This window comes from Peromyscus maniculatus, chromosome 21 (genome assembly GCF_049852395.1).
Source record: "Peromyscus maniculatus bairdii isolate BWxNUB_F1_BW_parent chromosome 21, HU_Pman_BW_mat_3.1, whole genome shotgun sequence".
In the NCBI taxonomy this organism is placed as follows: Eukaryota; Metazoa; Chordata; class Mammalia; order Rodentia; family Cricetidae; genus Peromyscus; species Peromyscus maniculatus.
The window spans coordinates 12,276,989-12,296,735 of record NC_134872.1 but is presented as its reverse complement, the minus strand read 5'-3'; the positions used below and the strand labels follow the sequence as shown (position 1 = coordinate 12,296,735).

Below are 19,747 nucleotides of genomic sequence, written 5' to 3'. Positions count from 1 at the left end.
CTTCTCTTCCCCTCTCAGTTCTGTACCAACAATGTCAGTACCCCCCCAAAAAACTAGTGTCTATTCGATTGGCTTTAATTTCTGTTTGTGCACAATATAATGTTTCTGCTTTTTCTTTAGGTACTGATAGTTAAGCTTATAAATTTGTCTCAGTTTTGTTAGAGATACTCTCTTTTTATAAAAAGATTTGGGCACTGGGGGATATGGCTCAGAAGGTAAAATTACTAGAAACAAACCTGACACCTGAATTTTATCCCCAGAACCCAGGTAAAAAGCCAGATGCCGCAGCATCTGTCTGTCATCCCAGCACCCTTAACAGCAAAATGGGAGGCAGGAGAACCAACCACCCTGAAACTTGAGCCAGTTAACCTGAATATGCAGCACAGTAGCAGAAGCAGACCCTGTCTCAAAGTGGAAGGTGAAAACCAACTCCCCAAAGTTCTCCTCTGATCTACACATACACACACACACACACACACACACACACACACACACACACACACACACACACACACAGATGGGGAGACTTTTATGTGTACTTTAGGGTTGCATACTACATGGTTTCAGCTCTGTGATAGAGTGAAGGATAAAGATAATATATACATACATACATATATTATTATTATTTATTTTATGTCCCAATGCAGTTTCCCCGCCCTCCTCTCCTCCCAGTCCCTCCTCCTACCTCTCTGCCTCCTCCCCCATCCACTCCTTGGTTTCTATTCAGAAAAGGGCAGGCCTCCCGTGGATATCAACAAAACATGTATATCAACACTAAGAGTAGGATCTCAAAAGCCAGCAAAAGAGTAAGAGACAGCCCCTGTCCCCACTGTTAGGAGTCCTACAAGAAGACCAAGCTACACAACTGTCACATATATGCACAGGGCCTAGGTTAGTCCCATGTAGGCTCCCTGGTTGTCGGTTCAGGCTCTGTGAGCTCCTTTGAGCCCAGTTAGTTGATTCTGTGAGTATTGTTTTGTTTTGTTTCTCTGTGTAGCTTTGGTGCCTGTCCTGCAACTCACTCTGTAGACCAGGCTGGCCTCGAACTCACAGAGATCCACCTGGCTCTGCCTCCTGAGTGCTGGGATCAAAGGTGTGCGCCACCACCACCCAGCTGTGAGTTCTCTTATAAGTGAATACATACTATGTTTGTCTTTCTGGGTCTGGGTTACCTCAGTCAGGATGAGCTTTTCTAGTTCCATCCATTTGCCTGCAGATTTCCTGGTGTCATTGTTTTTAACAGCTGAGTAGTACTCCATTGTGTAAATGCACATTTTCTTTATCCATTCTTCAGTTGAGGGGCATCTAGGTTGTTTCCAAGTTCTGACTTTTATGAATAGAGCTGCTATGAATATAGGTGAGCAAGTGTCCTTGTGGTACGATTGAGCATCCTTTGGGTATATGCCCAAGAGTGGTATAACTGGGTCTTGAAGTAGATCCATTCCCTATTTTTGGAGAAACTGTAATATTGACTTCCAAAGTGGCTGTACAAGTTTCCACTTCCAGGAGTGATCCCTTCGCTCCACATTCTCTCCAGCATGAGCTGTCACTTGTGTTTTTGATCTTAGCCATTCTGACTGGTGTAAGATGGAATCTCAGAGTTGTTTTGATTTGCATTTCCCTGATGACTAAGGATGTTAAACTTGTCTTTAAGTGTTTCTCAGCCATTTGAGACTGAAACTGGTCTTTAAAATAAAGACTTTACAAAGGATAACCAGACTGCAATTCACAGCTCCAGGGAGGCTAGCTAGTAAAGAGGACCCTAGGAAAGACACAGGGATACTCAGCGATGGAGAAATGGATGAGATCAACATGAGCAAACTGGGGATGGGGGAGGGGAGGTAATGGAGGGCAAAGGTCGGGGGAAAGAGAGCTTAGGGGAGCAGGAAGTCCTAGCTGGATCAGGAACAGAATGGGAGAACAAGGAAAGAGATACCACAATAAATGAAGACACTATGGGAATAGGAAGAATCAGAGTGCTAGAGAGGTCCCTAGGAATCCACAAAGATGACTCCACTATAGACTACTGGCAATGGTCGAGAGGGTGCCTGAGCTGGCCTACCCTGGTGATCGGATGGCCGAACACCCTAACTGGTCATGATAGAACCCTCATCCAGTGACTGATGGAAGCAGATGCAGAGATCCATGGCCAAACCCCAGGCAGAGCTCCAGGAGCCCAATAGATGAGAGAGAGGAGGGATCATATGAGCAAGAGATATCGAGACCATGATTGGAAAAAGTACAGAGACAACTATCCAAAGTAGTGGAAACACATGAACTGTGGACCAATAGCTGAGGAGCCCCCATGGAACTGGACCAGGCCCTCTGGATAAGTGACACAGTTGTTTAGCTTGATCTGTTTAGGGGACCCCCAAGCAGTGAGACCGGGACCTGTACTTAGTACATGAGCTGGCTTTTTGGAAACTAGGGCCTATGCTGGGACACTTTGCTCAGCCTTGGTGCAGGGAGGAGGGGATTGGACCTGCCTCAAACTAAATGTACCAGGCTCTGCTGACTCCCCAGGGGAGACCTTGGAGGAGGTGGGAATGGGAGGTGGGTTGGGGGGAAGGCTGGGGGGTGGGAGGAGGGAGGATAGGGGAATCCATGGTTAATATGTAAAATGAATAGAAAATCTCTTAATAAAAAGAAAAGGAACAAAAGAAAAAAGAAAGCCTTTAGAAGAAAATATTGAGAGCACAGAAATTCAAGCCGAATGAAAGTTAAAATGACATCAAAATGTGTAGGATGTAGCTAAAGCATGCAGAGAATAAGGATTTAACAACTGCTGAAAGAAGCCAGAATAAGTGTAAAGAAGGAAATAATAATAAAAAAAAAATAAAACAAGCAAAAAGTCGAACTGGTGTCTGAGTGGCCAGTGCAGGAAGATCTTCTGATTCAGAAACAGAGCTCACTCCCTTCAGGCAGTAGGAAAAGCAGGGTGCCCAGGTGAGTTTCTAGACAGCTACACTAACTGACCACGGTAGCACCGCCAAGCCAAGATCCCTACTTTGTTCAGAGTTTGTCATGGACTCACTCAGTGCTCATTGTGTGTGACGGACACCACTGTGCTGCCTTAAGCCTTTTCATGAGGGAAGTCTGATCATGTGATCAGTAAGTAGCCTCCACTTCCAGCCCTGTCAGGGCTCCCCTAGAGTCTCCCTGGGACTGTGGGGCCATCAAGGGGTCCTGCCCCAGGCTGCTCACCTCCTCTGCTCTCAGGACCCCATTCTTTCTTAAGCACAGGTTCCAAGGGCGAGACTCAAAAACAGCGTGTCCTTTACCCTGTAGGTTCTGGGAACCCCACTGGCCTGTGGTCCCGTGGAGTCAGGAAATGACAGGGCAACCTCGTAGACACATGTCATAGGAAGAGCAGTCACAGATGACAGCCAAGTTGCCATTGTGGCCTGTGGACTTCACATAGTGTGGCCAGCGTGACCCTCCCATGCCCTGTTCTGGCTGCTTCTGGAAGGTGCTGTCAGGTCTGGCCTTGGGGGTCTTGGTACATGCTTTCCTTCCTGTCTAGGCTGCTTTCTAGGAGGTCATCCTCCTGCCTTTACAGTCCATGGACTTCCTGCCTTCACAAACCATGGACCTCGTCTATGTTATTGACGCTCTCAATCCCTCTGTGGTTAGAGGTGCTTGCCTACATACTCTGTATGCAATTGGCTTCTATGTGTATCACCAGGCCCAGGTTGGTCTAGAGTTGTCCGGGGGAGCTGACTGAGGGCTAGAGGAAGAAGGGTGTTGGCCTTGTGGTGCTGTCTCTTTAAGGGTATCGACATCACAAGGCTGTGGAACCAGGCAGCGTGGAACTCCGTGGTCTTAGGTTGTTTCTGTGGGGTCTGTGGGCTCTGTATTTCCATCTCCATGGGGCCACAGGCCCACATGTGAGCACTTTAGGACACTATGGCAGAGGGTAGTGAGCTGATGAACAGGCTCATGAGTGAGAACGCGGACCTGAAGAAGCAGGTGCGCCTCCTGAAGGAGAACCAGATGCTGAAGAGGCTGCTCAATGAGAGTTGCCAGGACAGCTGTGGCCGAGGGAGCCGGGACTTGCTCTTTCCTAAGGCCCCTACCTACCCTGAGGCCTGCTCCCCCGGGAATGGAGGTGAGGTGCAGGCCTTGCCTGGACAGAGCAGCTCCCCCTACGAAGGGTTAGAGAGGCCCGCCAATGGGGCAACTTCCAACTTCTTAGGCCAAGTAGCCTGTTGTGCAGAATATCCTAGGGAAAGCCTTTCTCTCAGAGACTCAGTCCACACCTGAATGGTGGAGTGGGCATGTCAGCTGGTGGATATGCCAGCTGGTAATGTCTCGAAGTACTGCCACCTGGATTAAGACAGGCAGGGTGTGATCACATGACTCCAGGCCTGCTGAAGTCACTTCCATTCCGTTGGGCTTGGCTGGGCGGCTTTATCCTGCTCTCTGTTTCTTTCTCTGCTTTGTTGCAGCTGGTCCCATATTCTTGTCTTGTAGTGGGGCAGGCGTGCCTATTGATCGAGCTAAGCTGGGCCTCAGCCATTCATTTGCACTGGGTTGAAAGAGTCACTTGATTGAACCTGGCTCCAGGAGGGAGGTGCAGCTCCCACCCCAGAGGGAGATCAGGCTATCAATTCTTGGATGTGAGTGGATGGCAAAGACTGTGGGGCTACCACCATCTGTTCACCACATAGTATCAGCTCAAACATGTGGATCTTTTTTACAGAGAGAGGGGGGAAAAGCATGTGTGGGGCTGGTGATCAATTTCTGCAAAAAGAAGTTGGTTGTGTTTTAAAAGGTTTGGTTAAAAAAAATTCTCTTTTCATACACAGTAGTGAGGTTTAGGGTGTGTTTGGCAGATGTGACCTGGGACTTTGGTTGGAATGGTGGGCAGTGGACAGAGGCCCCTCCCATCACTGATGTCTGAGAACTCTAGTGATCCAGTAGACTCAGCTTCCTTAAGGAAGTGATTGCCATTTATACCACCTGGCCAGAGTGGGGGGGGGGGCTAGAGATATGCTCCAACCCACCTCGTCCTTAAGGATACAAACAGCCTGATGGCAAACTGTGGAGCTGGCCAGGCTGTAGCCCACTCCTAGGAGGTGTCTTGAGGTTAGCTATGAACGTGTCAAAAGGGAGACTTTGAGGACATATGTTTGGTCTAGTGACTTCTTAGAGTCCGCTTTGGATGTCTGCCTCTGTCCTCTGAGCCCAGCCATTACTGAAAAGGCATCTCGTAGCCCACTGGGGTCTGGTAGGCACGAAACTTAGAGGATTAGAGGCGTCCTTCACCACATCCCCGTCACTGAGTCCCAAGAGGGAGCTTGGATATACAGGGGATCCTCACAGGGAGCTAGAGTTGGGAATCCACAGTGTTGCTGCCAAGTGGCCAGGAAAACAGACCGTTTGTTGGAGGGACTGTGCTCATGCAGTTGGGTCACGCGTGACATCCTGCAGCAAATGTGTGAAATTTGTGACGCTGTGTGTTGTAGTGGCTGTGGAGATACTAGCCCTTCACTAGTGTCTCATTTTGCTGACCACCATCCGAGACTGACAAACTTCATGCTACCTGATGGGGTCCCAAAGGTCCTGAGAGAGGGATCTAGTTTTGTACTTTGACACGTGAAACACAGTTTTCCAAAACTATGTGTTGAAGAGACCCCTTTTCTAGGAATTTGTAGTTTTGTTTGTTGGTCCACTTTTGGTTTTCTGCTTTTTACTGAGCCATATTTATATCAATTTCCAAGAGAAGCTCTCCTGTCAATATTTTGAGTGGTGAACAGCTGTACATAAGGCTTGTTGGTGCTTTGAAGAGTGTCTGGGTCTGTAAGACCAATGGGTCTTACAGGGGCAGGCAGGAGGTGTAGCATCTTGCCAGCAAGTTGTTGTTGTTGTTGTTGTTGTTTTTCTTAGAAAACATTTAGGGGCAAAGCAGTTGGTTCCTGCATGTGTACATTTTAAGATAAGGCTTTTGATAGGCTCTTAAAAACACTTCCTCAAGTACACTTGCTTGCTTGCTAAGAGAACAAGCCCTGGGTAGATAAGAACTTCCCAAGCCAAAGAACAGATTGATGAGACCTGTGGCAAACAAGGGCAGTCAAAATGCACACACCTGAGCTCAGGAGTGACGGTAGAAGGACTCACTGAGCAAGGAGCACATCCAGAGAGGCTGACCACAGCTTGGCTATTTGTTGTTTGGTTTTTTTTCAAGTACTAAGCTTTGAACCCAGAGCCTAGCCCAGCTAAGCAAGTGTCCTACCACTGAGCCATCACCCAAACCACAGCTTTGCTTTTTATGATGAAAAGTCACTGGGCATGCATATGGGCAAGGAAACAGAGGAGCCAGGTGCTTGACAAGTGGCTGGATATGGACAAATGTGAACATTTTATGTTGCAGAAAGACTTACAGAATGATACCATTTGTGATGAGTTTAAAAAAGCACGTTTTTAGGCATCACTCCAGTGAGTGTGGTTGTGAGCACATCAAGGCCCACATGCTTACTGTCGAGTTAACAGGACAGGGGCTCCCTCCATCACCGGAAGTGCTAGGAAGAGGGGCCAGAGCTCTGGGTCGGGAGTGATAGCTTTCATCCACATCTCTCTGTGCTTCCAAGCCTGTCTGAGTACCTCCAGTCTGACTTACTGCCCTTTTCTTCTCCACCCCAGGTCCAGATTTTGGAAGGTTTGCCAGTGTCCCTGATACAGCTTCTCAGCTACAGACATCGTCCCTAGAGGACCTGCTATGCTCACACGCCCCGCTCTCCAGTGAGGACGAGGCCTCCCCAGGTTGTGCATCCACCTCCCAGGTGCCTTTCAAGGCCTTCCTCAATCCACCAGAACTACAGACACGGCTGGTCGACCGGAAGCTGTCCCCACTCCTGAGCCCCTTGCAGGATTCCCTGACGGACAAAACCCTGCTTGAGACCAGGGAAATGGTGCGGCCTAAGAAGGTGTGCTTCTCGGAGAGTAACCTGCCCACTGGGGATAGGAGCAGGCGGACCTATTACCTCAATGGTATGGTACACACAGGCGGCCCTGGGTGGGGAAACCCATGTGTAGGAGACTTGGTTGTGGCTAGCTTCTCCAGTAGTGAAGAGTAGGGAGGAGGGCCAGGGAGGGCCAGGGTCCAAGGTTATATCTGTCCTGGCCTTTTGGAAAAAAAATGGAGTCTCTCGTCTTCATATTTAGTTGCAAAATCTGTTCACGTGATTCTGGATATAAATCTTTTTTGGGTTTATGTTTCTTAGATATCGCCTCCCAGTCTGCATGTTTTCCACTGTTGACTGTTTCTTGGGGGAAGGATGAAACAATTGAACATAGTCAAATTGCACTTCCTGGTATTTTTTTATTTTTTATTTTTTTGTAGTTTGTACTTTCTGTGTCTGATTTATGAAGTATTTGTTAAACCCAAGGTTATAGATTCTCTTTATTCTTTTGGATGTTTTATATTATAGCTTTAGGTTTTGGATTTAGGTCTCTCACTAGTTATAAGGTTTTTGTTTTTGTTTTTTGGTTTTTTTTTTTTTTGCGGGTTTTTTTTTTTTTAAGGTTGTCTGTGGTATGAGGTTTGCATGTAGAAGCTACACCTAACACCAACACTTGAAAAGATGGCTCTTCCCCACAGAACTCCCCCAGCATCTTGTCAAAATCTGATCCTCTTCCTGCATGTGAGTCTGATTTTGGACTCTTATGTGGCTTAGTACATCCATTTGTGTAGATTCCCTTAGACTAGATGTTTATGGCTTTGTATAAAACCATTAATCAAGTTGTCCTGGCTATTCTAGCTCCTTCATGGCTCTGTATTCACTTTACAATCAGATTGACCATTTTTACAAAAGAAAGTCTGATGCCATCTTGACTGGAATGATCTTGGATCTCTAGGCCAATTACATTGATTTTTTTGACAAATGGCACCTTTGAGAAATTGACATATTTTAGTTTTTATTTCTTTATTTTAATAAGTTTTTAAATTAAAATGTACTTGTATGACTTTTCCTTTCTCTTTCTTCTCTCCAACCCTTCCCAAGTACCCCTTCTCTCAAAGTCATGATGGCTTCTTTTTAAGTTATTGCTACATATGTGTATGTGTGCCTGTGTGTATTCCTAAATATATAAGCACAACCTGCTCATTCTGTATAATTTTACTTGTATCTATATGATTTTAGGGTTGGCCACTTGAATTTTTAAATGAACACTGTATATTTATATTTGTTGAGGTATGTAAATGCTATTTATTTGTTTGTTTATTTTTGAGACAGAGTATGTAGCTTCAGCTGTCCTGGACCTCACTATATACACCAGCTGACCTTACAGAGATCTACCTACCTCTGCATCCCAAGTGCTGGGATTAAGGGCGTGCACCATCGTGTTCTGGCCACAAAGTTTACTAACAACATTTTATATTTCTTACACATGAAAATATCTCTATATATTCCTAAATACAGTCACTATATACCTGTGTGCTGACCTCTGTGATAGTTAACTCATGTGTCATAGGTCAGCCTCTCTGGGCTAGGGCACCTAGTCATTTAGTCATCCATTATTCCTTGTATGCTAGTAAAGATTTTTTTTTTATGAGATTAATATTTAAATTGGTAGCCTGGAAAAAAACAAATCTCCATCCTCAATGTGGGTAGTCTTTGAATAAGTTGAAGGTCTGAAAACATCCCCCGAGAATTCTGCTTTCAGGCCTGGACTGTAAATATTGGTTCTTTCTAGTCTCTATGACACTAGCCTTTGGACGAGAATTTTGTCTACATCATCAGTTCTTCTGGCTTTGCGATTTGCCAACTGCAGCTCTCAAGATCTGTGGGATTTCATAATCATTCAAATCCCTTATAATACACACACACACACACACACACACTCCTGATGGTTCTATTGCTCTGGACAACACTGATGAATACAGTTTGTGCTCTAAAAGCTTACCAAACTAGTAACTGTTTTGACAGATTCCTTCTGGTGTTTTTTTTTTTTTTTTTTTTTTTTTTTTTTTTTGCAGTACAGCTCTGAACCCAGGGCCCCCAGCCTGCTAGGCAAGCATCCTATTTACTGCTGAACTATATATCTCTGCCCAATTATGTCATTTGTGAAAGAAGACAAGCTCACTGTTCTATTTCTAACTTATGTCTTTAATTTCTTTTTCTTATCCTATTACACCGGCTAGGTCTCTAAACCAGTGTGGAGTGGGATTGATGACAGTGACATCTTTGTTCTTTTTCTAGTTAGGGGAAACTTTCATGTGTTAACTATGAAGCTTGACACTAGTTAAGGTTTTTGTAAATGCCTCTTACCAGGCTTAAAAAATTCCCTTTGGTTTCTAGTTTGCTGATTTTTCACAGACAGAAATTAAAATTTTGTTAAATAATTTTTCTTTTCTTTTCTTTTCTTGGTTTTTTGAGACAGGCTTTCTCTGTGTAGCTTTGCGCCTTTCCTGGAACTCACTCTGTAGCCCAAGCTGGCCTTAAACTCACAGAGATTCGCCTGGCTCTGCCTCCCGAGTGCTGGGATTAAAGGCATGCGCCACCACCACTCGGCTCTGTTAAATACTTTTTCAACTTCTATTGAGATGGATATTTTTGTGATATGTTAAGAAGATACTTTAACTTTTCATCACTGTGATGAAACACTAGAAACAAGCTACTTAGGAAGTAAAGGGAGGTTTGTTTTGGTTCATGGATTGGGAGACTCAAGTTTAAGAAGATCAAGTCGTCTCCTGGATTGTGATTCTGGTGAGGGAGGCACAGGCAAGAAGTAGAGAGAAGAGGTAGAGGGGGCTTAAGTCCCACCGGGCCGTGTGAGGGCACACTCTCAGTGAGCTAAGGACCTACCACCAGCTCCACTTCTTGAAGGGCCCATAGTACTGCTACCCTGAAGCCAAACTTTACATATGGACCTTTGGAGATCCCATTCATACCAACCTATGGCAAATCATACTGACTAATTTTTCAATGTTAAACTAACCTTGCATTCCTAAGATAAACCTCTCTTGATGACGATATATTTTACTTTTTCATCTAGTTGAATTCTGCTTGCTAAAATTTTTGTTAAGAATGTGTGCTATTCATGTGAGGTGCCATTCTTCAGTTTTCTTGTAATGCATTTTCTGATTTGGTGTAAATTGTTGGCCCTAAAGAATGAGATAGACAGTGTGACAGCCTTCTTATTTAGCTGGAGGAATTTATGTCATGTTTGTCTTTTTTCTTTCTTTTCTTTTTTTTCCCTTGGTTTTTTCAAGACAGGGTTTCTCTATATAGTCTTGGCTGTCCTGGAACTCACTCTGTAGACCAGGCTGGCCTCCAACTCAGAGACCCACCTGCCTCTGCCTCTGGAGTACTAGGATTAAAGGCATGTGCCACCACTGCCCAGCTCTTATTTATTTCTTACATGTTTATCAGAATTCACCACTGAAACCAACTTGGCCTTGAAATTTGCAAGAATCTTTTTAAAAAAAGGTTTGTTTAATTTTGTTTTATGTGTATTCATGTTTTGCCTGCATGTATCTGTGTGTACCCTGTACATGTACAGTGCCTGTGCAGCCAGAAGAGGGAACAGGGTGCCCTGGATCTAGAGTTAAGGATCACAACCAAACCACCCCGTGGGTGCTGGGAACCGAACCCAAGTCCCTCTGTAAGAGGAACAAGTGCGAAGAACTGCTGTGCCACCTCTCCAGCTCCTGTAAGAATGCATTGTGACTACAAATACCATTGTTGAACAAGTATATTCCATAGGTATACTGGTTTTGCATAAGATTTGGTAGCTTGTATATTTCTAATAGTGTTCTGTTTCATCTAGGTTGCCATTTTTTTTTGTGTGTGTGTAAAGCTACTCCTAATATTTTCCTATTATCTCTCTAAGTGTCATTAGAATGGTGCCATTTCTAATTTTTGATCCTAGCTAAATTTGTATTTTATTCTTCCCTGATAACTCTACCTAGAGATACGTCAATTGTATTGACTTTTTTCTTCGACGTACAGGCGGATCTTGGAAATTCTAGGTTGGTCTAGGAATGAGTCCTAGAACTTCTTAGGCGGAATGTTTCATCTGCCTAATTAATGCTTGGGGGCGGGGTGCAGAGGAGAGAGAGACCCCAACAGGAGAAATGCAGGGGCTGGGAACATGGCTTCGCTGGTAAAGTGCCCGCTGTGTGAGAATGAAGTCCCGAGTTTGTGCTTCTGTCATCTACGTAAAGACTGAGCACTGGAGGTGGAGACAGGCAAATCTCGGAAGCTTGCTGGCTGGCCATTTTAGCCAATTGGCGAGCTTCACGTTCAGTGAGAGACCCTGCTTCAAAAAATAAGGAAGAGAGTGATAGATGATGATACTGGTGTCCAACTCATCTGACCTCCACATGCATACACATATGTGAACATGTATCTGCAGGTGCACATGCATACAAACACAGAGAGAGAGAGAGAGAGAGAGAGAGAGAGAGGGAGGGAGGGAGGGAGGGAGGGAGGGAGGGAGGGAGGGAGGGAGGGAGAGAGAGAGAGAGAGAGAGAGAGAGAGAGAGAGGAGATATGCATTAATATGGAAGGGTATGTATGCACTCTGCCTCTCCATGTGCCCATCCACCCTATGTATGTATGTTTGTATGTTTGCTTGTTTGAGACAGGTTTTCATTGGATAGTCTCAAATTTACATTAGTCCTCCTGTCTCTACTTCTTAAATGTTGACATTACATATACTGCCCGACTGGGCCTGGGTACTTTTTTGTCTTGTCAGTTTTAATTCCTGGATTAAAAAAAATATGTTCTTGGACAATTTTACACATATATTAATGTATTTTGATAATATCCACATCTTTTTTAACCCCTTCCCACTCCCTCTGGATCCTGTCTTTTCCCTAATAGGGTCTCCTCTTACTTCTGTGTCTTTTCTTTGGCTGACTCACTGAGTTTAATGATGGTTGCTTGCATGAAGATGAGTGGGGTTAGTTACTGGAGCATGGGTAACTTACAAGTGGCTACACCACCGAGAAAAGATAATTCCCCTTCTCCAGCTGCCAACAACTGTCAACAGCTCCTCAGCTAGGGCTGGAGTCCCATGACCCCTCCCTATCTATTTTAGAATGTTGATGTTCTCAGTATTATGCAGGTCTTGGGCAAGCAGCAAGCTCAGCTGTTGTGAATTCTTGAGTGCATGGCCATATCTTGTTCAGAAGACAGCGTTTCATGGCACTCTTCCATCCTCTGGTTTATAGATTCTTTCCTCCTTTTCCTTGGCAATGTTCCCTGAGCTTCGGGGCTGGGGAGTGATAAAGATATGCATTTAGGGTTGAGCATGCAACAGTTAACTTTTTCTCAGCACTTTGACCAGTTATGAGTCTCTTCATTAAGCACTGCCCACTGCAGAGGGAAGCTTCTCTACCAACATGGAAAGCAGCACTAGTCCCTGGGTATAAACATAAATGTTTAGTAGGAAGTTTGACAACACATCCACGTAGGGATGCAGCGATAGTCAGTTCCTTTCTAGGGCCAATGACTTCTCTAGTCATGGGCTGTTGACCAGGCTTACAGTACCAGGCATGAATTCCCACCTGTGGAGTGGGCCTCAAATCCAATTAGAAGGACATTCTCTGTCATGAGTGTCGCTCTGTTCCTCTGACAGGCCGAGCCAGGGTCACAGAGAATGGCAAAGTTCACTCTCTTTACTGCCCTGTGTACCCTCTGGCTGTTTTCATAACTAGAACAGGTTGGGGAGAATATTGTTCTGCAGGTACCATGAACCCAAAGTTGTTGACTCCTGCTGCCTGGGAGTCTGTGCAGGAGGCCAGGCTGTGTGTGCATCCTCGGTCTCTCTGCGGTGACAGTGTTTCATATGTAGGAAAACACATAGAGTATCTGATTTAGGGAGAGGCTGGTCTTGCAAAGGAGGTACTAGCTGAACCTACTTCCAAGTACCCTGTTATACAGGGCAGTGTGTGGGCTTCTCATCTCCCCTGTCCCCTATTCCGTGAGCCCAGGATGGGGTTCCCGTTTTCCCTGTCTAGCTAAGCTTCTTCTTGGTTGTTTGACTTAACCAGAGTAACTGGTATTCACAGGGGTACATGCTTTTCAGCACAGTGTTGTCCAGGTCAATCTGTATCACAGACCCTGGCTTAGGGCCTGATACCTGATGGAAAACTGCTTGGCCAAGGTCATAGGCAGAGCTAGCTCTGGGCCTGCCCCTTCATTCCGTCATGGCTGTAAGGACGACAGCACATCATTCTGGGTCTCAGGCTGATGTGGACATACCAATAATGCTCAAGGTCACAAGGCACCAGCAGCAGGGGCCAGGGCCCACTTCTCTGCATGGTTATCAGAGTCTTGAGTATGGAGGTTGAGGTACGCAGTGCACACAGGGCCTGGGCTTCCTCAGCCATGCATTCATGTACTGTTGCAGCCTTTGGGTCAGACCCCCAGGACCTCACCAAACTGACATCCTGTCAGGGTCCGTATCATGGGTCTTGTCTGGAAAGTGCCTGGGTGTGAGCATGCTGTCCTGTGTCTTCTGTCGGGATGGATGTGCGCAGCTCAGGAGAGCAGCATATGGGATGTGGGGTGGGACGTTCCCTAGGGGAAGTTACCTGTTCTGCCATCTTGTGCTCTGTAATGTAGGGGTTGGACTGAGAGGGCTTACCCCCTCAGAGAGACAGGTCAACGTGTACCCTGTAGATAACCAGAGTGTTTCCCCCATGAACAGCAGGTCTTTGCTCTCAAATTCAGAAAAGGTTCATTTTTCAAAGAGCATAAAGTTTTGAAAGGATGTTGATATATACTGCATTGTTTAATAATGATTTTTATGACACAGGCTGCTGTAGGCAGAGGGGTTATTTGGGGGCTGTTTTTTTTTTGAGGGGCAATGCCAGGGTCCTCACCTGATTCAAGTGTCCCTGAGAAGAGAATCTTCTATCAGCACATTATCCTCTCCACAGACATGGGCAAGGTCGGGTTGATACTGAACTTTAGACATCAGCCAGTCTTTGAGGGCAGTGCTAGGGACCGGAAGGAGCCGGCCCTTTCCAGAGCCAGGCTGTGATGCTCCTGCAGTCCCCAGAGAAGGCTGAGTGGGTGGGGCGGCAGACGAGCCTCTGAGAACAACAGTAGAGAGCCCCACTCCACCTGGGTAGACCTGGGTGCTATCCTCCCCAGGGGCCCCACTGTCTTCTTCGGGTTCACGTGCCTCTTGGCATCTCTGACAGAGAATGGAACAGTGTGCCCAGGTCCCAGGGAAAGCATGCTGAGAGGAGAGAGAGAGAGAGAGAGAGAGAGAGAGAGAGAGAGAGAGAGAGAGAGAGAGAGAGAGAAGAGAGAGAAGAGAGAGATACCCCTCTCCAGCTCCAAACATCTTAGCTTTTTAAAGATTTTTATTTACTCTGGCCATGGGGGAACAAAGGTACCTTGGTACCTTGAAATGGTCAGGATGGCACCTCTCTCATCCAGAAATCCAGAGTTTTGCGGGTGCGGAGAAGGATGGTCGTATCGTCGGGGAGATCGCGTTCCAGCTTGACCGGCGTATCCTGGCCTATGTGTTTCCGGGGGTGACTCGCCTCTACGGCTTCACAGTATCCAACATCCCCGAGAAGATCAAGCAGGTACACTGTCTTTGATGCCCCAGGCCAGGGCTGGTACTGGGAGTACATCCTAGTGCTGGCAGGTTCTAGAAGACCCCTGACTCTTCTTGGGTGAATAAGGGCTCATCTTTCTGAAGTGCTGAAAGGGGCCTAGGGCCCCCATTTCCCCGCTAAGCCTCCAAGTCTGCCCTGCCCCACCTACCTCCACTAGAGTCAGAGGCTTTTCTGACCCAGTGCCTTGTCTCCACTCCTCTGTGTCCTCAGACATCCATCAAGTCCCTGGACGGCTCCGTGGATGAGAAGAAGCTGCGTGAGCTGACGCATCGCTATCTGACCCTGACCGCGCGCCTGGAGAAGCTGGGCTACAGCCGCGAAGTGCACCCGGTGTTCAGCGAGTTTCTCATCAATACCTACGGCATCCTGAAGCAGCGTCCGGACCTGCGGGCCAACCCACTGCACAGCAGCCCAGCTGCGCTGCGCAAGCTGGTCATTGACATTGTGCCGCCCAAGTTCCTGGGTGACTCCCTGCTGCTGCTGAACTGCCTGTGTGAACTCTCCAAGGAAGACAGCAAGCCGCTCTTCGCCTGGTGAGCCGCTCGCCTCACCCTTCCTGCAATAAACGTGTTTGTTCCAAACCCGGGGGCCACCCGCGTCCTCCCGCATGGAAAGCTGTCTGCCCAGCTACAGTGGGGAGAAGCCTCCTCCACGCCTGCGCTTGCCCTGGGCACCCAGCTACTCGGGCCGCTCACAGTTGCCGGGCACCCGTTGCCTTATTAAAAGCTTATTTATTTGTTTGCCTTACCTTTTGGCTCTTTGAGGGCGTGGTGAGATGTCTTGGTCTCTGCTGGCCTGCAAGAGCTGTGGATCAGTGTTGATGACTAGAACCCCGGACTTGGCTGATGCCAGGACCCTTAACTCAAGGACTGTGCCCGCCCCCTGCCTTCCCTCAGAGGTAGCACAGCATCCTTGAAGGCTTCAGTCTCTCCCTTGAAAGGACCAGCAAGTCCTCTTCTATTTTGGTTTCCCCCCGCAAATGAAGAGCTGAAGGCAAAATGGTTGTGGAACCCGCAGAGCCTATCAGAATGGAAGGCTCTGCAATCGAAGTTAGGGACTTTGGTCTATGTGTGTGTTAAGTCTGTGTTTGGCCTGTGTGACTGAGCACGGACTGGACCTAGGATAAACTCCGTGATACAGGAATTAAGAAAGGAGCAGCAGCACAGGGAAGGGACCACTGAGTGCTGGTGGGGTTTACTTAGTACTTAGTACTTGGGACTGAGGAGGCCTACGATGTTCTTGGACATTGGCCAGAGTGGCAAGGCTGCTGTGACTTCACATCAGTTCCCACCCCACGGGTACCCCCACGTGCACATACACGGCCCTACAGTCAGCAGAGTCAGCCCTGCAGCAAACAGACGGACCCTCAGTGAATCAGTGGGGCTGGGGCTAAGGATCCAGACACAAAGCCCTGGAGTGGTTGGTGTGCCTCTTGGCAGGTTGGAGAGCAGAGCTGGCCCAGACAGTGCAGGTAGCCACCCCCAGCTGGTCCCCCTGCTCGCCTCTGCGTTTTGAGGGTAGGGCTTCTGTCTTGCTCACTAGATTGTTGGAGCCAGAATACTGAGTGACACCCTCGGGGACCCCCCCACACACACACACTCTGCTCGGTATATGTGTTCAGTTCTGAGATGCCTGTCGGTTGGAGGGAGTGCTGGGTCTCGGTGAAGGAAGAGGTCAGACCTGACACCAGGGGAGGGTCTAGCCACCTGGAGCTGCCTAGGCCCTGGGCTCTGGCTCAGGGGTGGTGTCACCAGCTTGCCCCTTTTGGGGTTAACCTTTAGGGTGATTAAAGCAAGGCGGTGAGCATGACCACATCCAAAAAGACTGTGCGAGGAGCCGTCAGAGCACAGGCCTGTAGCCATGTCTGCTGTCTTAGCCAGACAGGCCCCAGCCACTTCCTCTCGAAGTCAGCAACTGGATGCTTCCCGCAAACCTAAGGTAAGGAGTAAAGGTGAGTATACCTGGGCTTGTTTCATTTGGTACAGCAGGCTTGGCAGACATGGAGAGAGAGAGTTGCGTGTGCCGCACACAATCCCAATAGGAAGTATATCCTGCTGTTGTGTGCAGGGCTAGGGAGGGGATGGTCAGGATGCTTCCAAGGAATGAGGGCCCGTGGTGGCCTCTTTGAGAAGGAATGGGTGAGGCAGGGTAGGTGAGTAGGAACAAGTATGGGGGTATAGAGTTCAACTTCCTTAGGCTAGGATAGAGGAGGGTATCTGAACTGACCAAGTGCCTTGCCCTGTGGGGTTTGGAGGTCAGGGACCCTTGGCTTGGGGAGAGTTTTATGAAGAAGTGGGCTTTGAGTTGCTATCTTACATAACAAAGTCATGCTTATACACTTATATACATGCTATCATTAGCTCACAGTGGAAAGACTGATATTTCCAAATAGTAAGGAACCCGAGATGTCATGGTTTTATAGAAGAGTAAATAGAAAATAGGAGCAAGGGCTCAAAAGTAACCCTGGGGAGTGGGAGGACTGAGTAGCAGGACTCTGGGCTTCAGGCTTGGAGGAATTGGGCTCTTGGACTTGACTATGAGTCGTTGTGTTAGTCAGCTTCCCATCACTGTGCTAAGACACCTGAGAAAGTCACTTTAGTGAGGGGAGATTTCTTTAGCTCACATTTCAGAGGTTTCGGGCCATGCTTGGCTGGCTCCATTGTTTCCGGGTCTGTGATGGAGCAAAATATCAGGGCAGCGGGTGCATGGTGGAACAAAGCTGTTCACTTCAGTGTCTGGGAAGCAAAGAGAGAGCACGGATATGGGACAAGTTACACCCTCTTCAGGGGCAAACTCCCAGGAATCTACCTCTTCCTGACAGGCCCCCACCTTCTACAGTTTCTACCACTCCCAGGAGTCCATTCAATATGAACTCGTCTGTGGGGTGTTTACCCACCACCCCCACAGCTTCCCAGAGTTTTCTTGAGTGCGATCAGCAGGAAATATTAGATAGAAGGATTTATAGCGGAGAATCTTGCGGAGATAAACAGATAGAAAATAAAGGATAGCCTCGAGAGGGCCTGGAACCTATTCCAACGGGGCCCCGACTGTCTCTGGTCCAGGGTTTTTATAGAGACGCCAAGGGGTGGAGCAAAAGACCCCCCCCCCCTGCAACACAGCCAAGTGCAGACTATCTCAGACACCTGCACTCAGGCCCGTGGTCCTGATCATCCTCTATTCGGACCTGCTGGGTAAAGCCACGAGGAACCCAAGAACGGGCTCCCACACTCGTCAATGACTTAATCCGTCAAAGAGATCAGAGACCTCATGATCCAATCGTGCCCCCAAAGCCCTTTCTTTCTCCTAACATTGCTGTCGTCCAGGACCAAGCTTTCAACCAGGAAACTTTTGGAGGATATTCCAAACCCAAACCCAGAGGATCATGGTGTCCCCAAGTTCTTGAGCTCACCTCTGAGTGGTCCCAGGCTGTTGTGTGTCTGCAACATGGTGCACATGGTGGGCCCAGCCTTGGGAGAACACCAAAAGATTAGGGCTCAGTACCTCAACAGAGCCTCTCCCAGATTGCAGTATCTGGTGTGCTGTTTAGAAGGCTTGAAGATGTTCCTGTGGGAGAGGAGATGGGACAGTGGTGAAGGTGTGTGTGTGTGTGTGTGTGTGTGTGTGTGTATGTGTGGTTCAGGCAGGTTTTGACAGTGGTATAGTTTGGCTGAATCCCCTGGAGATGGATACAGGTTGGGACTGGTTTCCTGTGGCCAGAGCCCACATTGGAAGGGTGGAGTCCTGCTCTACCTGCCCAGGGCCAATGCCTGCATGAATGACTTGGGATACTTCTGCATGGGCAATTGGTCAGCATCTGTATCTGGGTCCAGCACCTCACTTCTGGTTGTTCCAGCTTTGGGGTCTCTTCAGTAGTTTTTCAGTCTCTCCATACGGCCACAGGGGAGGTGGAGTCTCCGAGTCCAAATGCATCACTTCATCCAGGCCCAGCAATGCTGTGAGGTGATGTAACAGCACTCTGCTACCCTCAAAGGCTTTGTGGAGCATGCGGGCATCTTTGTGAGATTTATGGGCACAAAAGGCATCTAGGACGGGGATGTTCATGTGTGTCCAGGACTGTAATAAGATCTGTGGACCCCATATAGGAGGGATATATCAGCCTCTACCTATAATTAAGAATTGTCAAGAAGGAATCTGGGAGTTGGAGCCATGAGCCGGATCTTACCAAAGTTGGGGCTGTAAACTTTAAGAAGTTTTGACTCCAGAATCAGTGGTGAGGAAAACCCATGCTTTCTTCACCTGCCTGCCCCGGGAACACATACCACATAGCAAATCATACACAACAGCATCACCCGCCACTCTCACACCAATTTACCAGGTGTAACACTCACACCTACACCTGCCCCAACAGCCACATGTACATGCAACATCAACATGCACACATGTATGCTCATATCTGTACATATACCAACACACACACACACACACACACACCATTTATACATGCTCATACCAACATTCACTCATATCTGAACACACACACACACACACACACACACACACACACACACAATCTATACATGCTCATACCAACATTCACTCATATACAAATACCTGAATATATAGATACACAACACCTGCGTAAATGCAACATTAACATCTGTACAGGAACACTCATCCCAGTACCCACACATTCATGCTTACACATTAACACTGCACACATACTAACACAACATATACATTGTGCTGATTAGTTTTTATTATTGACCTGATGCAACCTAGAGTCTCCTGGGAACAGAGAACCTCAATTGAGTGATTATCCAGGTCCGACTGGTGTGGGAGCCCGTTTTCAGGTTCCTCGTGGCTTTACCCAGCAGGTCCTCATAGAGAGGATGATTAGGACCACGGGCCTGAGTGCAGGAGTCTGAGATGGTCTGCACTTGGCTGTGCTGGGGGGAGGTCTTTTGCTCCACCTCCTTGGTGTTTCTATAAATACCCTGGGACAGAGACAGTCAGGGCCTGTTGGAAAAGGTTCCAGGCTCTCTCAGGGCTATCATTTATTTTCTGTCTGTTTATCGCCACAATATAAATCCTTCTATCTAATATTTCCTGCTGCTTGCACTCAAGAAAACTTTGGGGAACCGTGGGGTTGGTGGGTAAACGCCCCACAGACTGGTCTATGGCCATGTCTGTGGGGAATTATCT

The 19,747-nt window shown here is 47.5% G+C and overlaps 1 protein-coding gene across 3 annotated transcripts; it reads left to right on the top strand.

Annotated features, from left to right (window-relative positions):
* Positions 1 to 3,416: 3,416 nt before the first annotated feature.
* On the top strand, positions 3,417 to 15,331 carry Spatc1l (spermatogenesis and centriole associated 1 like). Of its 3 annotated transcripts, none has more exons than XM_042266215.2 (4): positions 3,417 to 3,479; positions 6,643 to 6,990; positions 14,400 to 14,551; positions 14,795 to 15,331. In XM_042266215.2, the coding sequence occupies exons 1-4, from the start codon at positions 3,443 to 3,445 to the stop codon at positions 15,119 to 15,121; spliced, it is 864 nt and encodes a 287-aa protein (XP_042122149.1). In that variant the 5' UTR covers positions 3,417 to 3,442; the 3' UTR covers positions 15,122 to 15,331. The 3 variants fall into 3 exon arrangements, 2 of the variants coding, with proteins under 2 accessions (XP_042122149.1, XP_006992606.1); XR_006066724.2 differs by lacking the exon at positions 3,417 to 3,479 and adding an exon at positions 3,800 to 4,108 and having other exon boundaries at positions 6,643 to 6,926; XM_006992544.4 differs by lacking the exon at positions 3,417 to 3,479 and adding an exon at positions 3,802 to 4,108.
* The last annotated feature ends 4,416 nt before the right edge of the window (positions 15,332 to 19,747 follow it).

Coding starts and splice junctions, on each gene's coding strand:
- Spatc1l (XM_006992544.4), top strand. CDS start 3,907: ATGGCAGAGGGTAGTGAGCTGATGAACAGGCTCATGAGTGAGAACGCG. Junction 6,991..14,399: donor GCGGACCTATTACCTCAATG/GTATGGTACACA, acceptor TCTCTCATCCAG/AAATCCAGAGTTTTGCGGGT. Junction 14,552..14,794: donor TCCCCGAGAAGATCAAGCAG/GTACACTGTCTT, acceptor CTGTGTCCTCAG/ACATCCATCAAGTCCCTGGA.